This window comes from Danio aesculapii, chromosome 14 (assembly GCF_903798145.1).
Source record: "Danio aesculapii chromosome 14, fDanAes4.1, whole genome shotgun sequence".
NCBI classification, from domain to species: domain Eukaryota; kingdom Metazoa; phylum Chordata; class Actinopteri; order Cypriniformes; family Danionidae; genus Danio; species Danio aesculapii.
Window position 1 is genome coordinate 28,734,694 of NC_079448.1, and position 21,948 is coordinate 28,756,641.

Genomic DNA, 21,948 nt, shown 5'->3' on the forward strand with positions numbered 1-21,948 from the left:
CTCAAACTGTATTTCCAAAACGTTTGTTATAGGATCATGAGGCTTTAAGTAGTGAATACTGAACATTAGAACTTACAAAATTGCAATTCTGTCATCATTTACTCACCCTTTACTTTATTTCAAACCTTTGTGAGTTACTTTGAAGAACTTTAAAGAAGTTATTTTGAAGAAAGCTGAAACCTATAAATGTCAGTGGTGGCAGGTTACCAGCTTTCTTTAAAATAACTTATTTTGTCTCCAAGAGAATAAAGAATCTTAGAAAGAGCCACTTGAGGGTGAGTCATTTTCATGAATTAAGTACAATTTTATTTTTGGGTGAACTATCTCTTTAAAGAAAGAGCGAGAAGCATTAAATGAATTTATTTGTTTTTATAATAATGTAATTTAAATCCCTCATAATTGTTTGAATGCTTTTACTCAAAGCGACTTGCCACTCCTTTCATTTCTTTACAAGACAGAAAGTAAAATGTTGTTCTCATTTGGAGAATGCATCTCCTGTTCACCATTGCGCAGCTCTGAATATGGGTGTGACACATGGATTTGTTCAGCTAGCGCCTCAGGCTTCTCTCTCTGCCTGCCTGCCTGCCTGTCTGTCTGTCTTTCTATCTGTCTGTTAGTCTCAAAACCAACGAACCACCCTCCCACCCCACAACCACATATGCACACCTAGGCTGTTTACCTGGATTTCATGGTGTGAGCAATATCTGAGGCAGCTGAAACAGCTCTTTAAATGAAGCAACCACAGACATCTTACTCAATCTAACGTGAATTAAACCTTGTGAAACCTATTTTGAGAGATTAGGGCAGGTTAAAACGAAGCAAAAGCATTGGAAAGAGTACAGTGAAGGGTTTAGGGGAACATGTGAGATGCTTCGGGCTGTTTTAGGCAGGGACGAATGATTGATTTAGTGGCTGCAGGGCAAGACTTGCAGCAACAGGAACCTTTACAGCACACAGAATAGAGCACGAACTGAGAAACTATCAATGGCAGGGTAGAGATGGAAAGTTGGATTAGTATTCCAGGCCTTCCAGGTATCTCATCAGCCATGCAAATCCAGTGAAGTTCAGTTGTTGCTTCGGGTTAGGGATACATTTCACTTCACTTTTCTCTTAGACTTGCTTGGTTGGGTGTGACAATCCCCCAGCCCGATCTCACAAGAAATATAACTACATTACACCAAAGTGGCTAATTCGTCCACTGTAAAACCAAAAAAGTTAAGGTAACTCAAACTGTTTGAGGAAAACGTTTGCAACAAACCATTTAAGTTCAAATACTACTCCTAATGAGTACTGTGAACTTACTCCATTTAACTAAATGAAGCAATTTGAGCACAGTAAAACCAAATAAATGAAGAGAACTCAAACCAACTGAGTACTGTAAAACCCAATAAGTTAAGTCAATTCAAACTGTTTGAGGACACCGATTGCTACAAACCATTTGAGTTAAAAACTAATCTATATGAGTACTGTGAACTTACTGCATTTAAGTAATGAAGTATTTAATTAACTCATTACCTTCAACAGAGTTCAAAACTCTTTTCAAAAGAGTAGAATAAACTTTCAGTCAATTTTGAGTTAATACACTCATTTCATTTGATAAAGTCGACTGTTGGGTTTTACAGTGTAAAAAAACATACAATTTAATTTATAGAAATTTTTTTTTAATTAAAGTTGGACATGCTTCCTAAACCACAAACCCAACCCTCATTGGGAGATGAGCACAACATACTAAAATGTACAAATGAGATCATACTGATTAATATGAATTAGCCATCAAATCAAAATGCTACGATTTATGATGAAATCCCAGTGTCTAATATTCAGATCGTCCCATCCAGCACCAACAAATCAATCATGTTCAAGGTCAATTTCATTATCTTTCATTCCTATTCTGAAGCTCCTTTCTTTCTCATTCTGACCCAATCAACTTGCTTAAATGTATTGAGTTGCTGCCATTTGATTGGGTGATTAGATATTTGGGCAAACAAGTAGTTAGTTCACACAAAAATGTAAAAATCTGTCATTATTTGCTCAACCTTCACTTGCACCAAACTTGTTTGAGTTTCTTTCATCTACTATGGAAGTTTCTTTTCCTAGTATGGATTTCAGTAAATGCTTTTTTACAAAATTATTTGAAACTGCACCCGTTCAACATAAACAAACACATAAAAACTTTGGAGCCTCTTGTGTTTGAGTAAATTTTCATTTTTGGTTGAAACCTTTAAACCTAATAAAAAGGCCGTTGAGTGAATACTTAACTTATACACTAGGAATACTAAGACAAAAATTAAGACTTTTGAGATAAACATGCAAAGGCCATCACATATCATCTCTTCACCGTTTTGCATATTGCAACAGTCTTTTGTTAGCTTGATAAACGCAATGCATCTTCAAAGACCTGTGCTCTAAATTGCACATTACTTGTCCCAATGAACTGCCTCAACTTATCCTAATTTAATTGCATACTGGGTTTATAATGTTCACAGCCTTTATTATATGAGTTAATTATGTCCATTGCTCTGTTTAATTTCTTTAATAGTCTCTTTCATTGTGAGTGTCTGTAATTGGAGTCTGTTTTCTTACTAATAATTTAGCTTTCCCATTCATTGATTCATAATAGTAAATATGCTAAATATAAAATATGAGCAGCTGACAGCATGGTTTAACAGCAACGTTTAAACTCAATACTTTTTCTACAGCACCTTGGTCAGCATCGGCTATTTTTAATAGAATTAACTGTGCCTTATTGTAACAAACCTCTGTGACAGTATTCTGACTGGTCTACCTTAAGGCTGCATTGTACCATTTTGCAGCGATGGGGCTATTTTGTCATTTAGGCCCTGTTTGTTGGTTTCAATTCTTCTTTCAAATGGCAAACGGAGTATTCTTTTAGTAGTCTAATTCAGTAAATAAAAAAGGGAACTGGATTTAATTGGTGGTTTCTTTTCTTGTTTAAAATTAAAGAACTTTCACTTATTACTTAGAAAGTGGATCAACAAATCATTTAACTGCATGTTTCATTATTTCAGTGGTTCAATAATATGAATAAAATAGTTATTAGAGATCTACACTGGATTTTCTGTTATGAAAATGGTATGGACATTATGTTGGAGTGTCTCAAAGACAGCACTATATCCATGCTTACAGACACAATGAACACATTATCAAATACAAGAAGCAATTCTTCAAATGTCAACAAATATTTGACATTTGTCACAGCATCTCCCACAGAAATCTCTGAAACGAATTCGAAATTAGGCCTATATTTAAAAACAAAACAAACAAAACACACATCTCTGATTTAAAACTGCTCTGAATGTACTGTGTCTGTGGCAGACATGCTTTCTAGCAGGTCCTGGTTCTACATTTACATAAGTCTACAAATGAAGTTGTGCAAAATGACAATTATACAGCTAGTTGTCACATGCTAGTCACAAGAACTATATCTCAGTAAGATTTAAAGTCAAGCTACACAAATATGTGTTTAGCTGGGAGGATTTTGTTTGAACATCTAGTTCAGAATTCATTATCATCCAGAATTCTGTTCTGTAAGGTTCCAGCATCATTGTGTTTCGCTGAGAACAATAAAAGCAGACTAGCATCAACAGTAAAATATGGAATGAAAAACTAGTTTTGACCTTGCTAGGAGACAGGGTTTATTATATTATATTATATTATATTATATTATATTATATTATATTATATTATATTATATTATATTATATTATAGTATATTATATTATATTATATCATATTATGTTAGAATAGGAACTATTTTGACCATCTGGAATCTGAGGGTTTAAAAAAATCCAAATACTGAGAAAATCACTTTAAACGTTGTCCAAATAAAGTGCTTAATGCACATTACTATTTGAAAATTAAGATTTATTGTATTCATGGTAGAAACTTTACAAATCATATCTTTATTTTTACTTAATATTGGCATTAAAAGAAAAATCTGCAATGACCCATACAATGTGTTTTGCTAAAAATATACCACTGCAAATAAATGTTTTGTTCCAGGGTCAGATATTATATTATATTATATTATATTATATTATATTATATTATATTATATTATATTATATTATATTATATTATATTATATTATATTATATTATATTATTCATTTATTCATTTTCGACCACCACCAGGTCAAGGGGGCAGCAGTCTTAGGAGAGAACCCCAGACTTCCCTCTCCTCAGACATTTCCTCCAGCTCCTCCAGGGGGATCCCGAGGCGTTCCCAGGCTAGCCGAGAGTCATAGTCTCTCCAGCATGTCCTGGATCTTCCCCGAGGCCTCCTCCAAGTGGGACATGCCTGGAACATCTCCCTAAGTAGGCGTCCAGGTCAGGAGGCATCCGAAACAGATGCCCGAGCCACCTCAGCTGACTTCTCTCGATGTGGAGGAGAAGCGGCTCTACTCTGAGCTCAGACAGAGCTCCTTACCCTATCTATAAGGGTATAGGATATATTATATTATATTATATTATATTATATTATATTATATTATATTATAACTTAAACTTGAATTTGTTTTATCTGAAATAACATAAATGTTATTTAAAAAAAACCCTACATTTATTTCTCAATTATACTAAAATAACACTGCCAGATCGTGTGCCACCATGCCATATGAAACTTTATGCTAGGCAAAAGTATGCAAGGCCAAGCTTTCCAGAATAATGTCTGAAATTCAATTCATGTACACACGATAACATAATAATAGTAAAACTTATACTATTATCTTTTTAAGCTACAATAGACTGCTTTTTTTTCTTTCTCTTTTTTAAATTAACCATTGCTGTTTAGGAATTGTAGCCTACATTTTTTTCAATCATAATTATAACTTTTAAAACACTTAACAAATTGCTTCAATAAAGTTTGTGCCAACTTGCACAAACCTAATGATTAAAATAACTGTCGTCCAAAGAATAGAGTTCAAACTTTTAGATAAAACCTGTTTCCATTCACGAGCTGTGTTAAACAGACATGCCAATCAAACAGTAGGTGGGCTGGACTAAAATTATAAAGGACCACTCCCTGCTACACCGTTACCCCCGCCTTCTTCTCCACTGAAGAACTCCACAGTCCAAACCCAAACTCTGCCATTCTCCATAGCCCGGAGTTACAGGCACACTGAGAGAAGAGAGAAAAAATAAACAGCACGAAAGTGAGAGAAAGAGAGAGCGCAAGTGACACAAAGTAACTAATAAAACAAGACAAATATAAAGAGAGGTTCCACGCCTCGAGAACTTACGAGAGTACACGAATAAGTTGAGTTTAGAAAGCGTGGTGGAAAACTTCTGGGCTGTGGCAGAAAGCTGTGGACCGCGGAGGATGCCAGAGCAAAGGTGTTGAAGGATTCAGGTAAGTTTGTGTCTCATGAGATTTAGTAATGAGTTATGAATTTATTGTGTGTGATGCTCACGTTTTAGAGTAGTTTTCCCTTAAACCGTCTTATTTTCCTGAACTTTCGTAAATCTTTCGTTGTTTATTAACGCGATATATTTGGTTCTAATGATAATGTACTATGTCTCACAAACTTTATAATCATTTGGATGTGTGAACATGAAGGGTGGGTGGGTGTGTGGGTGTGTATCTGCTCTGCAATTGTCATCTGTTGCGCACGTTTTTTTCCCCCAACATAATTTTATCCCAATATTATCACAAAAGTTTGCCATTGTTCAGCGTTTCGTGAACTTGACCTGCTAAATCACTTAAGATTCATAATTAAGGCAAATTTTTTGGACTTTTGCATGTTATGCAAAAGATAAACCCAAGTTGAAAGAGAGCAACGTGGATAAGAAGGTTGTGTCTGACTTTGGTTGCATGACTGTAAAATAACACGTATATGTATATACACATTTGAAGAAAGCCATCTGCGCACAGTAGTGTTCGTGCGTATACTGTAACTCATGCCACGCTTGCAAAGTTTTTTTTTTAAAAACGTTCCTCTCAAAATGGGTTTATTCCTCCCATACCAAATCTGGTCATTGCTCAAGATTTTTTAGACAACGTCAGCACATATTCTGCACTGTGGGTGAATTATGTTGCCATATTTTATCCGTAATTATTTTTTACATGCAACTTAAGCTTGTTTTCAACATTCTTATTGTGTTTTAGAATAAAAAGTGAATTTTTAGATTTATTTGAGAAGCCTGTCCTAGTTTGCCTTGATTTTCGCAACCTGGAGCCCTGGCCAGGGTGTGGGTAGTGAGTAAGAGGGGTGAAGGGAGGAGGGGGTAATGGAATGTAGTGGTTTGGAAAGACTTACTAATTGAAACCAGGTTTGAAGCACAGAGGGGGAAAGTAAGGCTTGCTATGGAGAAGAAAGAATGAGGTGTTTTATTCAAACCCGACTGAGGCGTGAGTTTAGTTATGGAGTCGTTTTGCCGTAGGACCACTGATGGTTTGTTATATAACAGAAGAAGAGAATGAATAGTATGGATAAAAGAGAGTAAGAAGGACATTAAGAGGAGAGTTGCTGATAAGTGCTGACAGATTTGAGATATGCATGGAGTGTTGACATACAAAAAGCTGTTTTGCAGTTTGTCTGATTTAAGATAAAAATGTTCCTGAGCAGATTTTTCATCAGTGAAACATTTGGAGCCCATCCCCCTCCTCCTGCCACACCCAAAGCTTTCTTCTGTTTTGTCAGAACAGATGACTCCATAGCAGAATAAAGCATACAGTAACACCGTACAGTATCAACTCTGCACTTGAATCATATTTTATTTTGAAAGTCTAAATGCACACAGCATTTGTAGTCTCTGTTTTATGTTCTTTATTAGTGGTTGCGTAATGTTTAGTAGCGTCTCAACCTTAGTTGTATTTGAAGCTTTCATAATGTTTAGTTTATAAAAAAGAACAGGGAGTTTCTTGCTTATCTCAGAAGATTAAAGATTTGGATGTTGTGTAGAAACACCGTTTGGGGCCATCTGTGTCTTTATCTGATGCGCGATTGTCCTGGAGGTTTACAACAGAGGCAAAACTTTCTCCTGCTGTGTGTTGATAGGTCAGATTAAAGTGTGCTTCGTAGAACTCTCTATTCCAGTGTGAAAACGGAAAGAGTCTGGACTTGCGCACACTTCCTTTGTCGTTTCCTTACACGCTTGTTGAAAACTCCAAGGGAGGTGTGGCAGGCTTCACATTTGAGCATTATGTTCCTTGATTATTTGTGCTTTTCAAAAGTGTACAGGATGACAGAAATAAATTCTCCATGAAATTGTTGGTGATTATCCATCACAGATAAGTTGGCAGCGCACTTGTTTTTATAGATGATGCCTTACAGGATGTGGGGATCATTTGAATTGTTTTGAAGTATTGAAGTCTGAGCTGAAGACTTTGTAGCATTATCTTGGTACATGCCTTCCTGTTCAGACAGCTCTGGTGTTATCATTATTTCATGGTTGTGAAATATTGGCGTAAAGCTAGCACAAATTTGGACAATGATGTATGCCTTTGCCAATATGGCTCTGAGTCAGGTTCAGGCATTCTTCTTTCATAATTTGTGTTGTAATACCAGGTCTGGCAAACATATGCCTTATTGACAGGCATGTTTGTAAATTTTACATGAAGTTTTCATTTATCTCTGAAAACCTGTAATTTATTACAGTAATTTATTTTTTACACAGTAATTTTATTTTTACACAGTAATTTATTTTTATTAATTATTGTTTCCAATTGATCCTATTTACCACTTCGATTTAAATGTCACAAATAAACAATTGGGTGTTTTCTGCAAATAAACATGATGCACACGTTTATGTACATTCTATTGTTTTAATTATTATTTTACTTTTAGACTTCAGGTCAAGTTGTACCTATGATGAAATGTGATAGACTGTACTTTCATTGTACTTTTGCAATCCAGTTGGATTACTAGATTACATTTGTTGTCTGTCTTGAAATAGAAAATACGATGTGCGTTTGATTAAGGCTTAGGATCACATGACAGCAGAATGATTAGTCTGTTTATAGTTTATAGGCCTCAGTGTCCAAGGCTGCATGTCCATTTTAGTTGAAGTTTAATGCTTCAATTATGTATGAGTCCTTGTGTTTTCAGAAACGGCTATGAAAATAGCCGTTGTTGTTGACATGGTATTAAATAAAACGATATATGATATTATTCAGAAACGGGTACTTTTGGCGATGACGTGCTTCATATACACAAACCACCATTTATTGGTTATGCTGTAGCTAAGGTGAAACGCATGCACTAACTTGCATGACATGTTGCAATTATTTTCTGGTTGCCACACCTGCCATTGCAGCTTTACATAATAAGTTAATTGTTGATTTTTAGTTTGTGCATTTAATTAGAATAAATACACATTAGTGTGTTTATTTCTTACATGATTCATTTTAACATTACATTTTAATGATTTTAACCTACCTCAGCTAAAATGTAAAATTACTAAATAATTTTCCTTGTATTAAAAAAACAGCAAAGATATTTTCTTGGTTAGTTTTGAATAGTTTCTCAATGCATTCAGTAGTATCTTTAAGGTTATTCAGTGATCAGTATTACTTGACGTAGACTAAACATTTGACTTGCAGCTCATGCTACTTCACGCCATCCCAGTAATGTAGTTATGCAGAGCTTCTTGTTTACAACAGCAATGGGATACAGGCTGCAGAGGTTAGATTATTCTAGGTGCAGTTTACGTGAGTTTGTTTCTAGTTGAATTGTAGGTAGAGAAGCAAAGAGTTCTGATCTGAGTTATATGGATGTTTAAGTCCATATGCCTGTTGACTTTTACTAAGCTCTTGGCAGTGGCATTATGGACCTAACTATAAAGCCGACTAATGGTGTTTGAAATATAATGCACTCTGAGCTGGTTAGAGAAACCACCTTGCCATCAGTCATCGCCATGTATTTGATTGCTTAGTCATATCCTTTGACTCGTTTTGAAAAGCCTTGTTAACAGGATAAACAAGTAAGCGCATGGACAAAAAAAAAGACTCAGTGAGGGGATTGACAGATTTTAATGTATGTAAAATGTTTATGTAAACATATATTTCTAATCTTTCAGTGACCAGGGTTATTTGAGGTAATTGTCTACAACAAGTTTTTATGGTTTTATCTATGTGTTCCATTTGTTCCTCTAATTTGGTGATCTTCCACAAAAAGACAGAAAGCTACAACTTTGCACGAGAGTTTGGTCGCTTGTGGGTTTGAATTGTGTCCATGTGGAAGTAAAACTGGAACTTTTAACCAAAAAGCAGTTATTCCTTTTTATGTATCAGCTCTGAAATTGTCCGCCTGCCGCAAGAAATCATGAATGATGAGCCTTTAATGGAGAAATATGACTTGCACTTGTCGCAATAAAATCAATCCTGTAATTTGCTTTGGAAAAACGTGTCTGCTAGGGGGCGAGTAACCAAGCAACTCCTGTAAGCAAAGCCAAAGGCCACAATTTATGTTGTTGCATTGTGTAATGCTCACTGTGTGTGCGCGCGTGTGCCTCTTATTAAACATTACAACACTTTAATGGAAACAGTGTGGCATTAAACACTTACAGTGGCTTTTCTATAATTAGTGGTCTGGTTGTTTGCCCGAAAATCTATCACTTATTTAAGCCTGAACATTGCTGAACCTTTGTAAATTTATATTTATAGTTGTGCAATTTCTCCCATTTACCATGAGACAGTAAGACATTTGAAACCATGCAAAAATTTTTACGGCTTCTTTACGGCTGTGTGTTAATGTTATGAGGGGCTTCTGTTAGTTTTTTATAAATGCGCAAATCATCTTCCTTCCTTAATATTAATAATGATAATGTAAAGGATAAATTTTCCTTCTTCCACTGGGTGTTAGTAAGTGGAAACCATGAAAGAGTACCCTGTTTTTGTACCCAGTTCAGACTCACTGGGTGAGTTGAGTGGTTGGGTAGAGAGTAGGACATTGCTTTGGAGTTAGTCACTGCAGGAGAGGCTGGGCTCTCTTCCAGTTGGCCTGACGGCTCTATCAAGGAATGCGTGTGACTGGAGGCCTGGGTGGGGCTCGCAGCTCACTGTGCGGGCTGAGAGATGGTGTGCATGTAGTTTCTCTCTTATTGTGCGAAGGGCGTGCCTCCTACTTTGGATTTGCAGAGTTTGTCGACTGTGTTGTGCTGTAAACTGTGCTCCTTTTAGATTTGCACAGTTGTTGCCAAACGACCTCTGGAAGCATTGTGGTGTCGTCTGACACGTCCTAGACCTGTGATTATGGTTGCGTTTAGTTCTAGTACCAGTCTTTCTCATGCACGACAATACAAACTATATATAAGTTGGGTTTTTTTCTCTTTCAATTGAGCGCTTGCTAAGCTTTTTAACACTAAGTGGCATTCTTTAACTTAGTATGTGCAGAAGTTAGTTAGTAATTATTACTGCGCTCGTTTTTAACAAACAATTTTGTTCCGATGGCTTCACCTATAGCGAGGTGACAGCAAACTTGATACAACTAAGTACAGGGGCTTGTAGACGGGGCCTGTTTGAGTGTACACAGCTGCTCTGCCAAATGTTGTTCTTTGCAAACAGTGTGACAGCATAGTCCAGACTGGCCTTTATCACAGAGAGCCTATTTCAGTCACAGCTCAGAAATAACCATCCGCTAATGAAACAACAGGGTAGTGAGAGGTTCTAGCAATTGTTTCCATATTATAGACATTTGGAGCGGGCGAAGTTCTTACTTATTTGACCCCCTACAAACTCACAAACAAAGCTGCCCCTTCAGAATAGGTCATTTTTAAGATCTATTGAGCAAACTTTTAATCAGATGACTTTTTTTTCCCCTCTAAGAGCTATCTTTGTTTCAAAGGAAACAGAGATCTTCTTTGATTATAAGATTATAAGGGTAAATCTACGGTTTTCTTGGGGTGAGTTTAAATGAGCACTTTTGTGAAGTTGTTTTCTTGTCAATAACAGTTGAGTAGTACTGGGAAAAAGTGAAATCAGGGCAGGTCCCCGCAAGCATGTACCTGTCTGTGCTGATTCTAGCATTTGTTTGCAGCTCTAGTGTTACATGAAGTATTTTGGTTTCTTTTCTGCTTTAGGGAAAACCTCTACATTTCATGTAACCATATATGTGATCCTCAGTCATTTTTTAAATGATATTAGCAGCACTGAAACCACTTTTAATATATCTTTGGCAAAGTGTTCACAGAAGCAAACATGCATCTGGTCTTGTCATGCATCCTTGCCTTAAAGGCCTGAAAGACATTTATGAAATGTAACAAATTCCTAACATTTCTCTGGCCTTGACTGGAAAACTTAAAACAGATATCTCTTTGTCCTTGGCCTCCTCCATGCAGAAATTATCAAAAGGGGATGCTAAATTGGATGAGAAGCCACAGGACAGCTTCAAAGTCCATGAAGCTCGAAGGACAATTTAACAATTTAAACATTCAGAGACAGTTGATGGCACTTGCACTTGAGATGCACAAGCTCAGTCATTTCTCTCGGCGATGCCTCTCTGAGTCAAGGGAGTATTTGATTTGGTATTTGGTAATAAGTCACTTGACTTGGTCTTTTGAACAATTGACACTTATCAGTTTTAGTCAGCTAGATAGGTGCATTATTAAAGCAAATATAGAGCGGAGCAAATATTGAACTACTTAACAGAAATGGTTTCCCACATGAACTGCCCATCTGAACGTTTTAATTAAATAAAGAAATTGACTTTTACTTGTCTAAGATTAGAGTGAATAATAAAGTTTCACAATTTGGAATGTGTTATATTAAATAAGCAAATTGACTGCTTAGTTTAGCTTTGAGTGTCTTTGGCCACAGAATGTGAGTTATGGGGATTTTATGAGATCAAATGAGGATTTGCGCATGATGTTTGCTTCTACTGTGAGAGAATCTTACATGATATTTGTTTTGCTTCTCAAGTTTCATGGCATTGACATAACAATGAATGGCTTGCAATATTTAATGTTTTTAATTTACAGTCATTAAATTACTTCCGGACATCAGATGCTGCAAACAAAGGCTTAGGTTCAAGTGTGGAATTTTACTTGCATTCGTTGCATTTTTTAATTTTAGGATACCTGAAATTCCCATGCATAAAACAATAATATCTTACAGTGACATTTGACTTTAGTCAGCAGCTCTAACAGGTTCCTAATGCTCAGATTGCAGGGTGGATTTTTAACCACGTGAAGATGAGTTTACTTTAAGGGAGTGATGCTGGTAAATGTATTTAACAATAGCATCTTATCAAACTTCAAATTTAAACAAACAAAGCTAATTGTGTTTCAGCTGAGTTAATGAAAACTAGTCAGACTATTATTCAACGGAAATGTTCAGAGGAGAAGTTTAAGCTTGTGCAGACACGTGTAAGCTTCTGTGTTTGGTTTGGGCAAAGGATAACTCCCCATTTTGTGTTCTCATATTGTAACTGTTTCAGTCACTGTCGCCCTCTTAGGGCAAACCAAAGTATAAAACCAACTAGGGTGGGGCTGCATTTTTGAAGGAAAAGGGAAATAAGTTCTGCCTGACAAGACTAGCTTAAGGGCTCGAAACCATGTCTTCTAAACTTTTTTCTGATCAAGAGCTTTCGACATTAACACATTGACACTTGAGCTTTTTTCCTTTTCTACTGAAAAAGACCATTTTATTATTATTATTTTTTAAAATAACGGAAATATTGGCATCTGATTTATCTCTTGCTTTCCATAGATACTAGAGAGTTTGAGCATTAGTACAAGTTGATGAGATGATGTACAGTTATTTTTATGGATCAGTCTGTAAGGAATGCTAATGATAAATTGAAAGTGCATCTAATTGCACTATGTACAATTTTTTTCATTAAAATATCCAAATAACACTAGAACACGGTTTATATATATATATATATATATATATATATATATATATATATATATATATATATATATTGTTGACTTATGTACTTGCTTTATCCTAAATATTTAAATATAGAAATAGGCAATAAGCAATTTTTACTGCTGACTTTGACCATGTCCTGTTTTGATTTTATAGAGAATAGGGACACACCAAAGACACATAAATATGGTGTGCCTTTTATTAGACTTTGCATTATAACAGAACCTTAAAATGTATTCAGTATAAAACCAACGCTGCACATGATCGTGGGCAGTAGAACTAAAAGTGGTCAACTATGCTGTATTAAAATCTCTGCTGTTTTCAAAGTCACACTGCACTTATATCTCATCACAGATTGCTTCTGCATTCTCATCTTGCTTTAACGAATTTAGTCTTATTTTGCTTCATACTACGATGATAAGTCTTGAATAATTAACTCATCCATGAACAGAATTTCTACTCCCATCAAACTACGCTTTTGTTTGTTAATGAATACACGCCTTCTAGCGGCAAAAACGACATAGTCTGCCTTTAGGTGTTGACAGCAGACCCCCCCCCCCCCCCCCCCCCCCCCCACCTCTCACTCAGGTTTTTTACAACTTTGTCACCTTTTATTGTGACAAGGTGACATTGTCTTTCAGTGTTGTCAGTCCGGCTGATTAAAGCTGCATGTTCTCAGAGCTACAGCATATCAAAACACTTTTCTTTCGAAGCTTTATCACAAGTTTTGCAAAGGTACTGGAAAGATTGCTGAAAACATGATTATATCTTTGTGTACAGAAGAAAAAACCTGTCAGTATGCATGTCAGATGTGTGAAGTCAGATATCAGGAGGTGTTGTTCGCCTATAGCATGCATAGAACATTATATACAAGGATGCATTTACATGGCAATGGTGTAAAAATATATTTATCTGGAATTTTGAGTATGACAACATTGCCAAAATGGTCTCACCTAACTCAGATTCATGAAAATGATTGCAATGTCAATTTAAGAACACTTTGCGTTTGCTCACATACAACCCTCTATTTTTGGTTTTGCTTTCTCAACACACATGACCTGCTGCATTTCCATGACCCAAAACACCATTGTCCTGTAAATGTATGAACAAAATGCATAAAAAGACTTTAGTTAAGGGAGCAATGGCTTTTAAGATGAAGCTGTTGTCAATCAGTTGCTTAATAGTGGACTGAATAAGTGCAGAAGTGGTCCTCCCTACTTTGCTTGTCTTTGAGCAGGAATTGCTGGATATATGTCATGTCACCCAATTAAGACTTATGAGCCCATCTGTTAGTTTTAGGCTTTTAAAAATCTGGGGGTTTCCTTTCTGCTAGTTTTGTTTGAATATTTCAGATCCTGCACTGTGTTGTTTGTCATTGCTAGACCTCAAAGGTTGATGATCTAAAAGGTGCACAATGATGTGTTCTATCCTATGCGTCTTATGATTGCTCAATCACTGGAGGCAATATGAAGTGTCTGCTTACATGGATCATAGGAGATCATATGATATTTGGGAAAGAGCCAGTTGCTCTAAGCATTTACCCTCTAAATAATGCTGCGATAGTGACATGGTTCATACTCTTGTTAAAGCCAAAGGATGTATCACCTGTCCATAGAAAAAAAAATGGTTACACTTGGAGGTTTTGTGTTGATGTCAAATAGTTAAAATCACAATGTCAATGCATTAACAGCTCTTATTGTTTATGGAATCATGTAGTATTTATTATTAATGGCGTATACAAATAATAAGTTGTCTCACAGCAAGAAGAACGCTGGTTCAAGCCCCAGCTGGACCAGTTGGCATTTCTGTGTGGAGTTGGCATGTTCTCCTCGCGTTCGCATGGGTTTCCTCTGGGTGCTCCGGTTTCCCCCACCGTCCAAAGACATGCACTATAGGTGAATTGAATAAACTGAATTGACTATAGCGTATGTGTGTGAATGTGAGAGTGTATGGGTGTTTCCCAGTACTGGGTTGCAGCTGGAAGGGCATACGCTGCCATATATGCTGGATAAGTAGGCAGTTCATTCTGCTGTGGTGACCCCTGATGAATAAAGATACTAAGCCGAAGGAAATTGAATGAAATTGAATGTCACTGACTAACATGAGATCATAGCAGTAGAAAATTGCATGAAATACATCAATTCCTGGTAGCCTGAATTCAGATTAAATCCTTAATTTGAGAAAACAATTTCACTCCAAAACGTCAGGTGGATAAAAGGTAACAACTTCTGTTTCATGCAGACTTGAGATAACAGACAAAAAATACAAACAAACATGTTTTTCTTCTCTCTTACCCTCCCACTCTCAGAGTTTGCTTGTCTGGAGGCGCACTGTGAGGAATGTGTTAGAGCTGTGAGAACAACTGTTGTGTAAATAGTACTGCAGATCATATAGTTTTAACACACGGTGAAGTAACTTGACATGTATGCATTGGTGGTGCAGGATTGTTGATAGAGAGTGCAGGGTGTGGCACCATGTTAAGAGGCAGAACACATACAGGGAGTGAAAAAACAACAACCTTTTGCTTCACTTATGTGGGAGTTCTCGAGCATACAGCACTGTACAGTACGTTTTCCATTTCTCATTTCATAAATTCTGCTTTTACCTTGTTGCAGGCCTGGGTTTCACCTCTTCCACATTTTGTGTCTAGCGTTTTCCCCTCTAGCCTTTGCAAATTGGTTTGCTGAAATGACATGCAGAGGCTTGATATTTCTGAAATGCTAAATATTGTGCATTATGCTTGTGCAAATAATCACAAGCTCTTATTTGAAGCATTTAGAGATTATAGCTTGTGATGCATGATGTCAATCAAATAGAATATATTGTATTAAGAAACTACATTCAACTAAATTGTTAAATTACGCGTAGTAGTTTGTTGCTGCATGATACATTATTTTGTTTTCTTCATAGTGTTGTTGTTATTGCTTATGCCATTTTCCCTTTAATGTCTGAACACATTTGATAGTTCTTCTGCATAAATAAAATGTTTGGTGTACAATTCAGATGGGCCACAATTTTGTGGACTGTGCCGTGTTATTGAGGGAAAAACCTGTTTGACTAGGCCGTTGTATCTCTTCAGAACAATGAATGACATAGATGTGAACCCAAGCTAACATAAAACTATATGAAATAGATAAAAAAAAACTAAGTATTAAGGTATTATATTTTGTTAATGCTTTGTTGTTTCTTTATAACAGCTGAAAATAAAATCGATGTTTTTCTAAAAATAACATTATTTTCATGAATAGCTCAGAGCTCATACCAGCTGTCACAATTTGCCACATTGTATTCACATCTTTTATTTTGAGAGTTTACATTCCTTCAGTAATCCGTTAAGGTCAGAGTCGTTTTTTGAATATACTTACTATTTTGAATCAGGGGAGCATTAAGATTGCTTGAATAACTCTCATACATCCAAATCATGAGCTGAAGATTATTGCCATTTTTGTTTACTTTTTTTTTTAACTGCATCAGGCTGTGATCCAAGGATAAAAGGAGAAAACGCTGCCCTTTATGGTGCATTCTTTTTCATCTGTGTTTCTATACTTGTGCATAAATCTCATAGATCTCAATTATATTACATGCCTCTATGGAATATTTTTATTCTGACCTATCATCGCACCATAATACTACTTCATATACATTTCGACAAAGAAGGCCATAGGTTAAATTGACTTACGTTTTGCTACAACAATATTTCTTTCCTTCATTTTGCATCCAGTTGCTTTTTTATCTCAGGTACTACTGATTTTAAAATGCTAGAACTAATTATGTACTTTAGCTTGTTACCCAATCTTGTCCTTCATTAGGATTAGGTTAGTGCATTAGAATGTTTCATGAAATATGAATGTTGGTGTTTTCCTATTCAAGAAGTCCTATGTAATTGTTGGGTGGAGATATTATGAGGGGGTGATATCTATGAAACAAAGAACTTTGTGTTGAAAGCTGGAATGGCAGGCCCACAAGTTGACTAAATAGCTCAATGTTCATCAAGCAGAGACCTTCAGTGTCCAATAATAATTTTAAGGACCTTTAAGGATGTTTTTTTTAGACGTTTAGGTATGTTTATCTATATAATAACCTAAACTTAATGCATTTAATGACCTTGCAATACAGGTTTTATATTGATACTGGAGATGAGCATGGTATACTTATGTAGTCTTGCTAGAAAGATTTAGTGAAACTACTTTCTGAGTTCCCAAAGTAAAATCACGTGATAACTTGCTTTGTTAAAGAGTGTATTGCCATCTAGTGGTCAGCGCTTTATTCAGAAATCCTCACTTTCAAATATTCAATAAGTTTGAATGTCTCATCTACCAATTTATATATACACAAGTCTAATTTAAATGAAGACACTAATATTCTTTTTTTCTTGTTTGTGTTAAGGAAAGAACAAGGGCTGACACGGTCCACATTAGGGGACAGGTGAAGAAGCAACACATTCAGAGGTATGCAGAATTACATGTGTTATGATATTAATAGCTATAGCCAATCTCTGCAAACATTTTTTGTCCCTGAAACACAATACGCACTTTAAATACACATTTGGTATTTATTTTAAATAGTTTAATTGTATTATATTGTTTTTCCTCATTTATTTTATTCACTTTTTATTTGTTTATTTTTTTAAAGATGGACGATGACCAGGACACAAGAGAAGTACTTTTCCCACAGTGGATGGGCGCTGATAAGCATGGGCTCACCATTGAACAGAAAGGTCAAGGAGAGATTTTTGTCAAAGAGGTGAAAGATGAGTCACCTGCTGCTCATACTGGAAAAGTACATGAAGGTATGAACCCAAAGTAACTCTACACATTCTGACTAGGGCTGTGCGATATGGCTTTTTTAAAAACAAAACAACAACAAAAAAGATTTTTTTCATGAGCCATTTACAATTAATTTAACCTATATAATTAGGTTAAGCATACCATAATTTATATAATTATAGGATATAAAAGAACATTTCCCACAAGAACATTGCAAGTTGTCATTTAAAGATCAAATTGAACAAGATCTGTTTACAACTGCAAACAAGACCTCTATAATACTGATGATAATATCAAATTAAGCTGTTTTGTAAAGTTACAGTAAAAGTAAACTCATAATTGTTAAATAAGGCACTTTTGATGATTTATTTTCTTCTGATTTTGTACTGTTTAATTCAACATAAGCATACATTCAGATGTTTATTCATTTTTATTTAGCATTATATCAGTTTATATTAATAACTCGCGCTAGGCTAATGGGCTAAATTGTATTGCTTTTATTTGTGTTGGGCCACTGCAGCTGGTAGACTACTAGTGCACTGAGTGAGTTTTGTCACAGTGTTGATATTTACAGTACTAAACGTCTTTGCGGCTGGGTCACGTAATTTTTCCGGAAAGAGCAACAGTAGATTCCAACATCAGATCGGTAACAGTTCCTTTTATATGTCTTATCTATTACTTCCCACCGTGAGAAATATGTGGCTGAGAGTCCTGAATTATGCCTTTTTTTGGCAGATGTGCTTGTGTGGCCGTGTTCCATTACATTTCATAGAGAGCTACATATCTTCCCTGCTTGCTGCCATGTTGTTTGTGTGTTTCTATGGCAAATTTGGGGGAACTACAGGAACCCAGAGAAGAGCAAGGCATGTGTTAGAGTGAAAATTATTTTCATTCAATCATATCGATAAAATGCATTTATCGCCCAGCCCTAATTTTGGCGCGTTGCATAAAATTTTGAAAACATTGTTCTCTGAGATTCCTCATATATTCTAATTCTTGGAACAGCGTTTGACAGGATTTGCACTTTTTTGGTCTTAGGCTTTTGTTTTTTCATCCTAATGATCTTGCAGTTCAAATTTAACTTGGCCAAAATATAGTTATATAGTATAATTCAAATATAAGTTGACTGTTGTAAACAGTTTAATTAGAATTTTACTCGTTCTCCCATTTGTCACAGGTGACCAAATTGTGGGGGCCACCATTTACTTTGACAACATGAGTTCAGAAGAAACAGCTGAGCTATTGAAGACTCTAAACCGACATAAGGTTGGATTAAAACTACAAAACAAGGGTGGAGACAAATCACCTTGCCGCTCTCCAATGGGAACGTTGTCTTGGGAAGGACGTGGAAGTTTAGGAGGATCAAGTTCAGACATTCTCCTGGTAATGTGATTTCACTTTTAATCCATGTGTTGTTTGGAACTACCTGTAGCACCATGACCATTTCAACCATGAATTTAATACATTTTAAATGTTGTTATTCTGTTTTGATATACATTGGAGAACAGATTTCTGCCATGTGCCAATTATAGATTTATTGTGGTCAAAGTGTCCATATTTGGCTATTTTAATGTATTTTTTTATTTGTGCATTATAGCATTTACATGTACTTTTTTATAGAGGTATTGTATAGCACATTATGGGGGGCATCTTATGTAATATGTAATTTCTTTCCCTGTAGAGTGGGGATGATGAAGACTACAAGAGAATCTACAGTAAGAAGATTAAACCTAGACTGAAGTCTGAAGACCTTGCTGAGGGTGTTGATGTGCGCACAGAACGCCACAGCAGCACAAGCAGTGATGGTTGCACCATCACTACAATCACTCGACGAATAACTACCTACACAGTGGATATGCCTGGGGGCACTAGTCAGCAGATTGATCCCTCAAGCCCTGAGTTCAAAATTCAGCTCTTGCAGCATGAGCAGGCAGGGGGTGATTCTTCACAAATAAGATTACCACACAGCAGCCTTGTTAGCAGTGAACACGGGGGTATAAATTTAGGGGACGTATCTTTTGGTGGGCCCCATGTCACTGGCTCATCTGTGAAGCACTGTAGCACAGGATCTATCAGAACAACAAGTGAATTAGATGGTAGTGGGAGAGAGATTACAATTAATGTGTCAGACACTGGAATTTCAGAGGCAAGAGGACAAAGAATTACAGAACATTTTATAAAGACTGAAACTTCTCCAGATAGTGGTAATTTCTCTGGCAGAGTAACCACCGGCTTAGAAAAACAAGTGGGAAATATTTCTTTACCAGTAGAAGCTAGTTTTAAAGCTTCAAGTACGATAGGAGGAACAGTAAAGGGCTCTGTTCTGGAAACGCATGCTTCAGGCTTTTCCATAATTGGAGGATCTAAGGGCAGTATTGGCAGAGGATCTTCTTCTGAAGTTCTTAAGGATGGGTCTGATGATCAAACCAAGCTGTCTAAGTTTAGCATAGATGTCCAGAGACCCAAAGTAAACATCAAACGTTCAGAAGCAGATATCAGCCAGGGTTCTGATTTTGCTATTCCAGACATAGACAGTAAAGCCAAATTACCAAAAGTTGAAACTAGTGGATCAATTGTTCACTTTGAGGAAATTGGTGGTGAATTCAAGCTACCCAATGTGAAAGGCTCAAAACAGTTTACTGTAGAAGGTCCAAATGTAGAAGCGAATTTTAACAATCAAAATCTGAAAGATGTTAGTCAGAGAGGTTTTAGCTTAACTGGAAATCAGGATTTACCACATCCATCATTTAGAATGAAAGGCACTAATTTAGATAACTCCAATTTGGGTGCTGGTATGGACATCAGTGGTCCAGAGCTTCAAGTACAAAAATGTGAAATTAATGTCGAAGATACCCAGTTTGATATGCCTTCAGTCACTGGCCAGGGAATTTCAATGCCAGATGTAGACTTAAATCTGAAAGGACAAAAAAGTGGTGTTAACGTGTGTGTTCCAAATATTGAAAGCAATGTTGTGACACCAAAAGTTGAAGTCAAAGGACAAAGTCTTGAGGGTGTAAAGGATGGCTTTATGATGAAGGGTCCCAATATTGATGCAAATGCTGCAAATGCTAAAATCAAGATTAAAACCCCAAACATTGACATGAAGACTCAAGAGTTTAACATTGAAGGACCTGAAAGAAAGTACAATGTTTCAAATGTCAAGGTACCATCAATTTCTGGTACATCTGTGCAAGATATGAACATCACAGGACCAGCAATGAAAGGGGACATCAGCATTTCTGCTCCAAAAGTGGAAGGAGATATTAAAGCACCTTCCATTGGCATCAAAGGTCCAAAATTGACGGGTACTTATGTAGACCTAAATCTTCCTAAAGCAGAAATTGAAAAGAAGCAATCAGATGTACAAATTAGGCTTCCCTCAAAGCTTGACATTGAGGGAGCAGGTGGAAAAATCACATACCCAGAATTCAAGAAGACATCAGTCTCTGGGCCGAATATTTCTATGCCAGAAGTCAACTTCAACCTCAAAGGTCAGAAACTGAAAGGCAGTGTTGACACATCTGTTCCGAAAGTGGAAGGACATATTAAAGAACCAAAAGTAGCAGTTGAAAGATCAGACAATCCTGAGGGGGCTTTTGGGATGCCAGTATTTGGGTTCAAGGGACAAAAAGTGGAGGCTCCAGGTGTTGATGTGAAAATCTCCAAAGCTGATGTTGAACTTAAGGAATCAAATTTGGGCATTAAAGCTTCAAAGCTTGACACTGAGGGATCTGATGGAAAAATCAAAGACAATGAAATCACTATGCCTTCTTTCTCTGGGCCAAAGATTTCTATCCCAGGCGCTGATTTTAACCTGACAGGCCCTAAACTAAAAGGAGATGTTGATGTGTCCCTTCCAAAATTTGAAGGAGATATTAAAGCACATGATGTGGACTATAAAGCTCCAAAATATAACATCGAGGGACCTGAGGGGAAACTTGAGAGCCCTGAATTCAATATACCATCAGTATCTGGGCCAAATATTTCCATGCCAGATGTTGACTTAAATCTTAATGGTTCGAAACTGAAAGGTGGTATTGATGTTTCTTTTTCGAAAGTGGAAGGGGATATCAAAGCACCAAAAGTTGAAATTGAAGGCCCGGACATGGATGGTCCTGAGGGTGGCTTTAAGATGCCAAAGATCAAATTGCCAAAAATTGGATTCAAAGGTTCAAAAGTGGAAGGTTCAGACATGGATGTGAAAATCCCCAAAGCTGATATGAATGTTTTTGTACCTGATGTGGACATCAAAGCTCCAAAAGTTGATGTTGAGGGAGCTGAGGGGAAAATCAAGGACCATAAATTCAATATGCCATCAATATCTGGCTCAAATATTACCATGCCAGATGTT

General features: G+C 36.4%; 1 protein-coding gene across 1 annotated transcript in view; it reads left to right on the forward strand.

The window, feature by feature from the left end:
• The first annotated feature begins 5,103 nt into the window (after positions 1-5,103).
• Positions 5,104-21,948, forward strand: part of ahnak (AHNAK nucleoprotein) — a 35,142-nt gene continuing 18,297 nt past the window's right edge. The window contains 5 exon segments of the mRNA XM_056472288.1: positions 5,104-5,370; positions 17,218-17,279; positions 17,464-17,620; positions 18,775-18,980; positions 19,279-21,946. Coding sequence (XP_056328263.1) covers positions 17,464-17,620; positions 18,775-18,980; positions 19,279-21,946 — 3,031 coding nt within the window. The 5' untranslated portion in view covers positions 5,104-5,370; positions 17,218-17,279.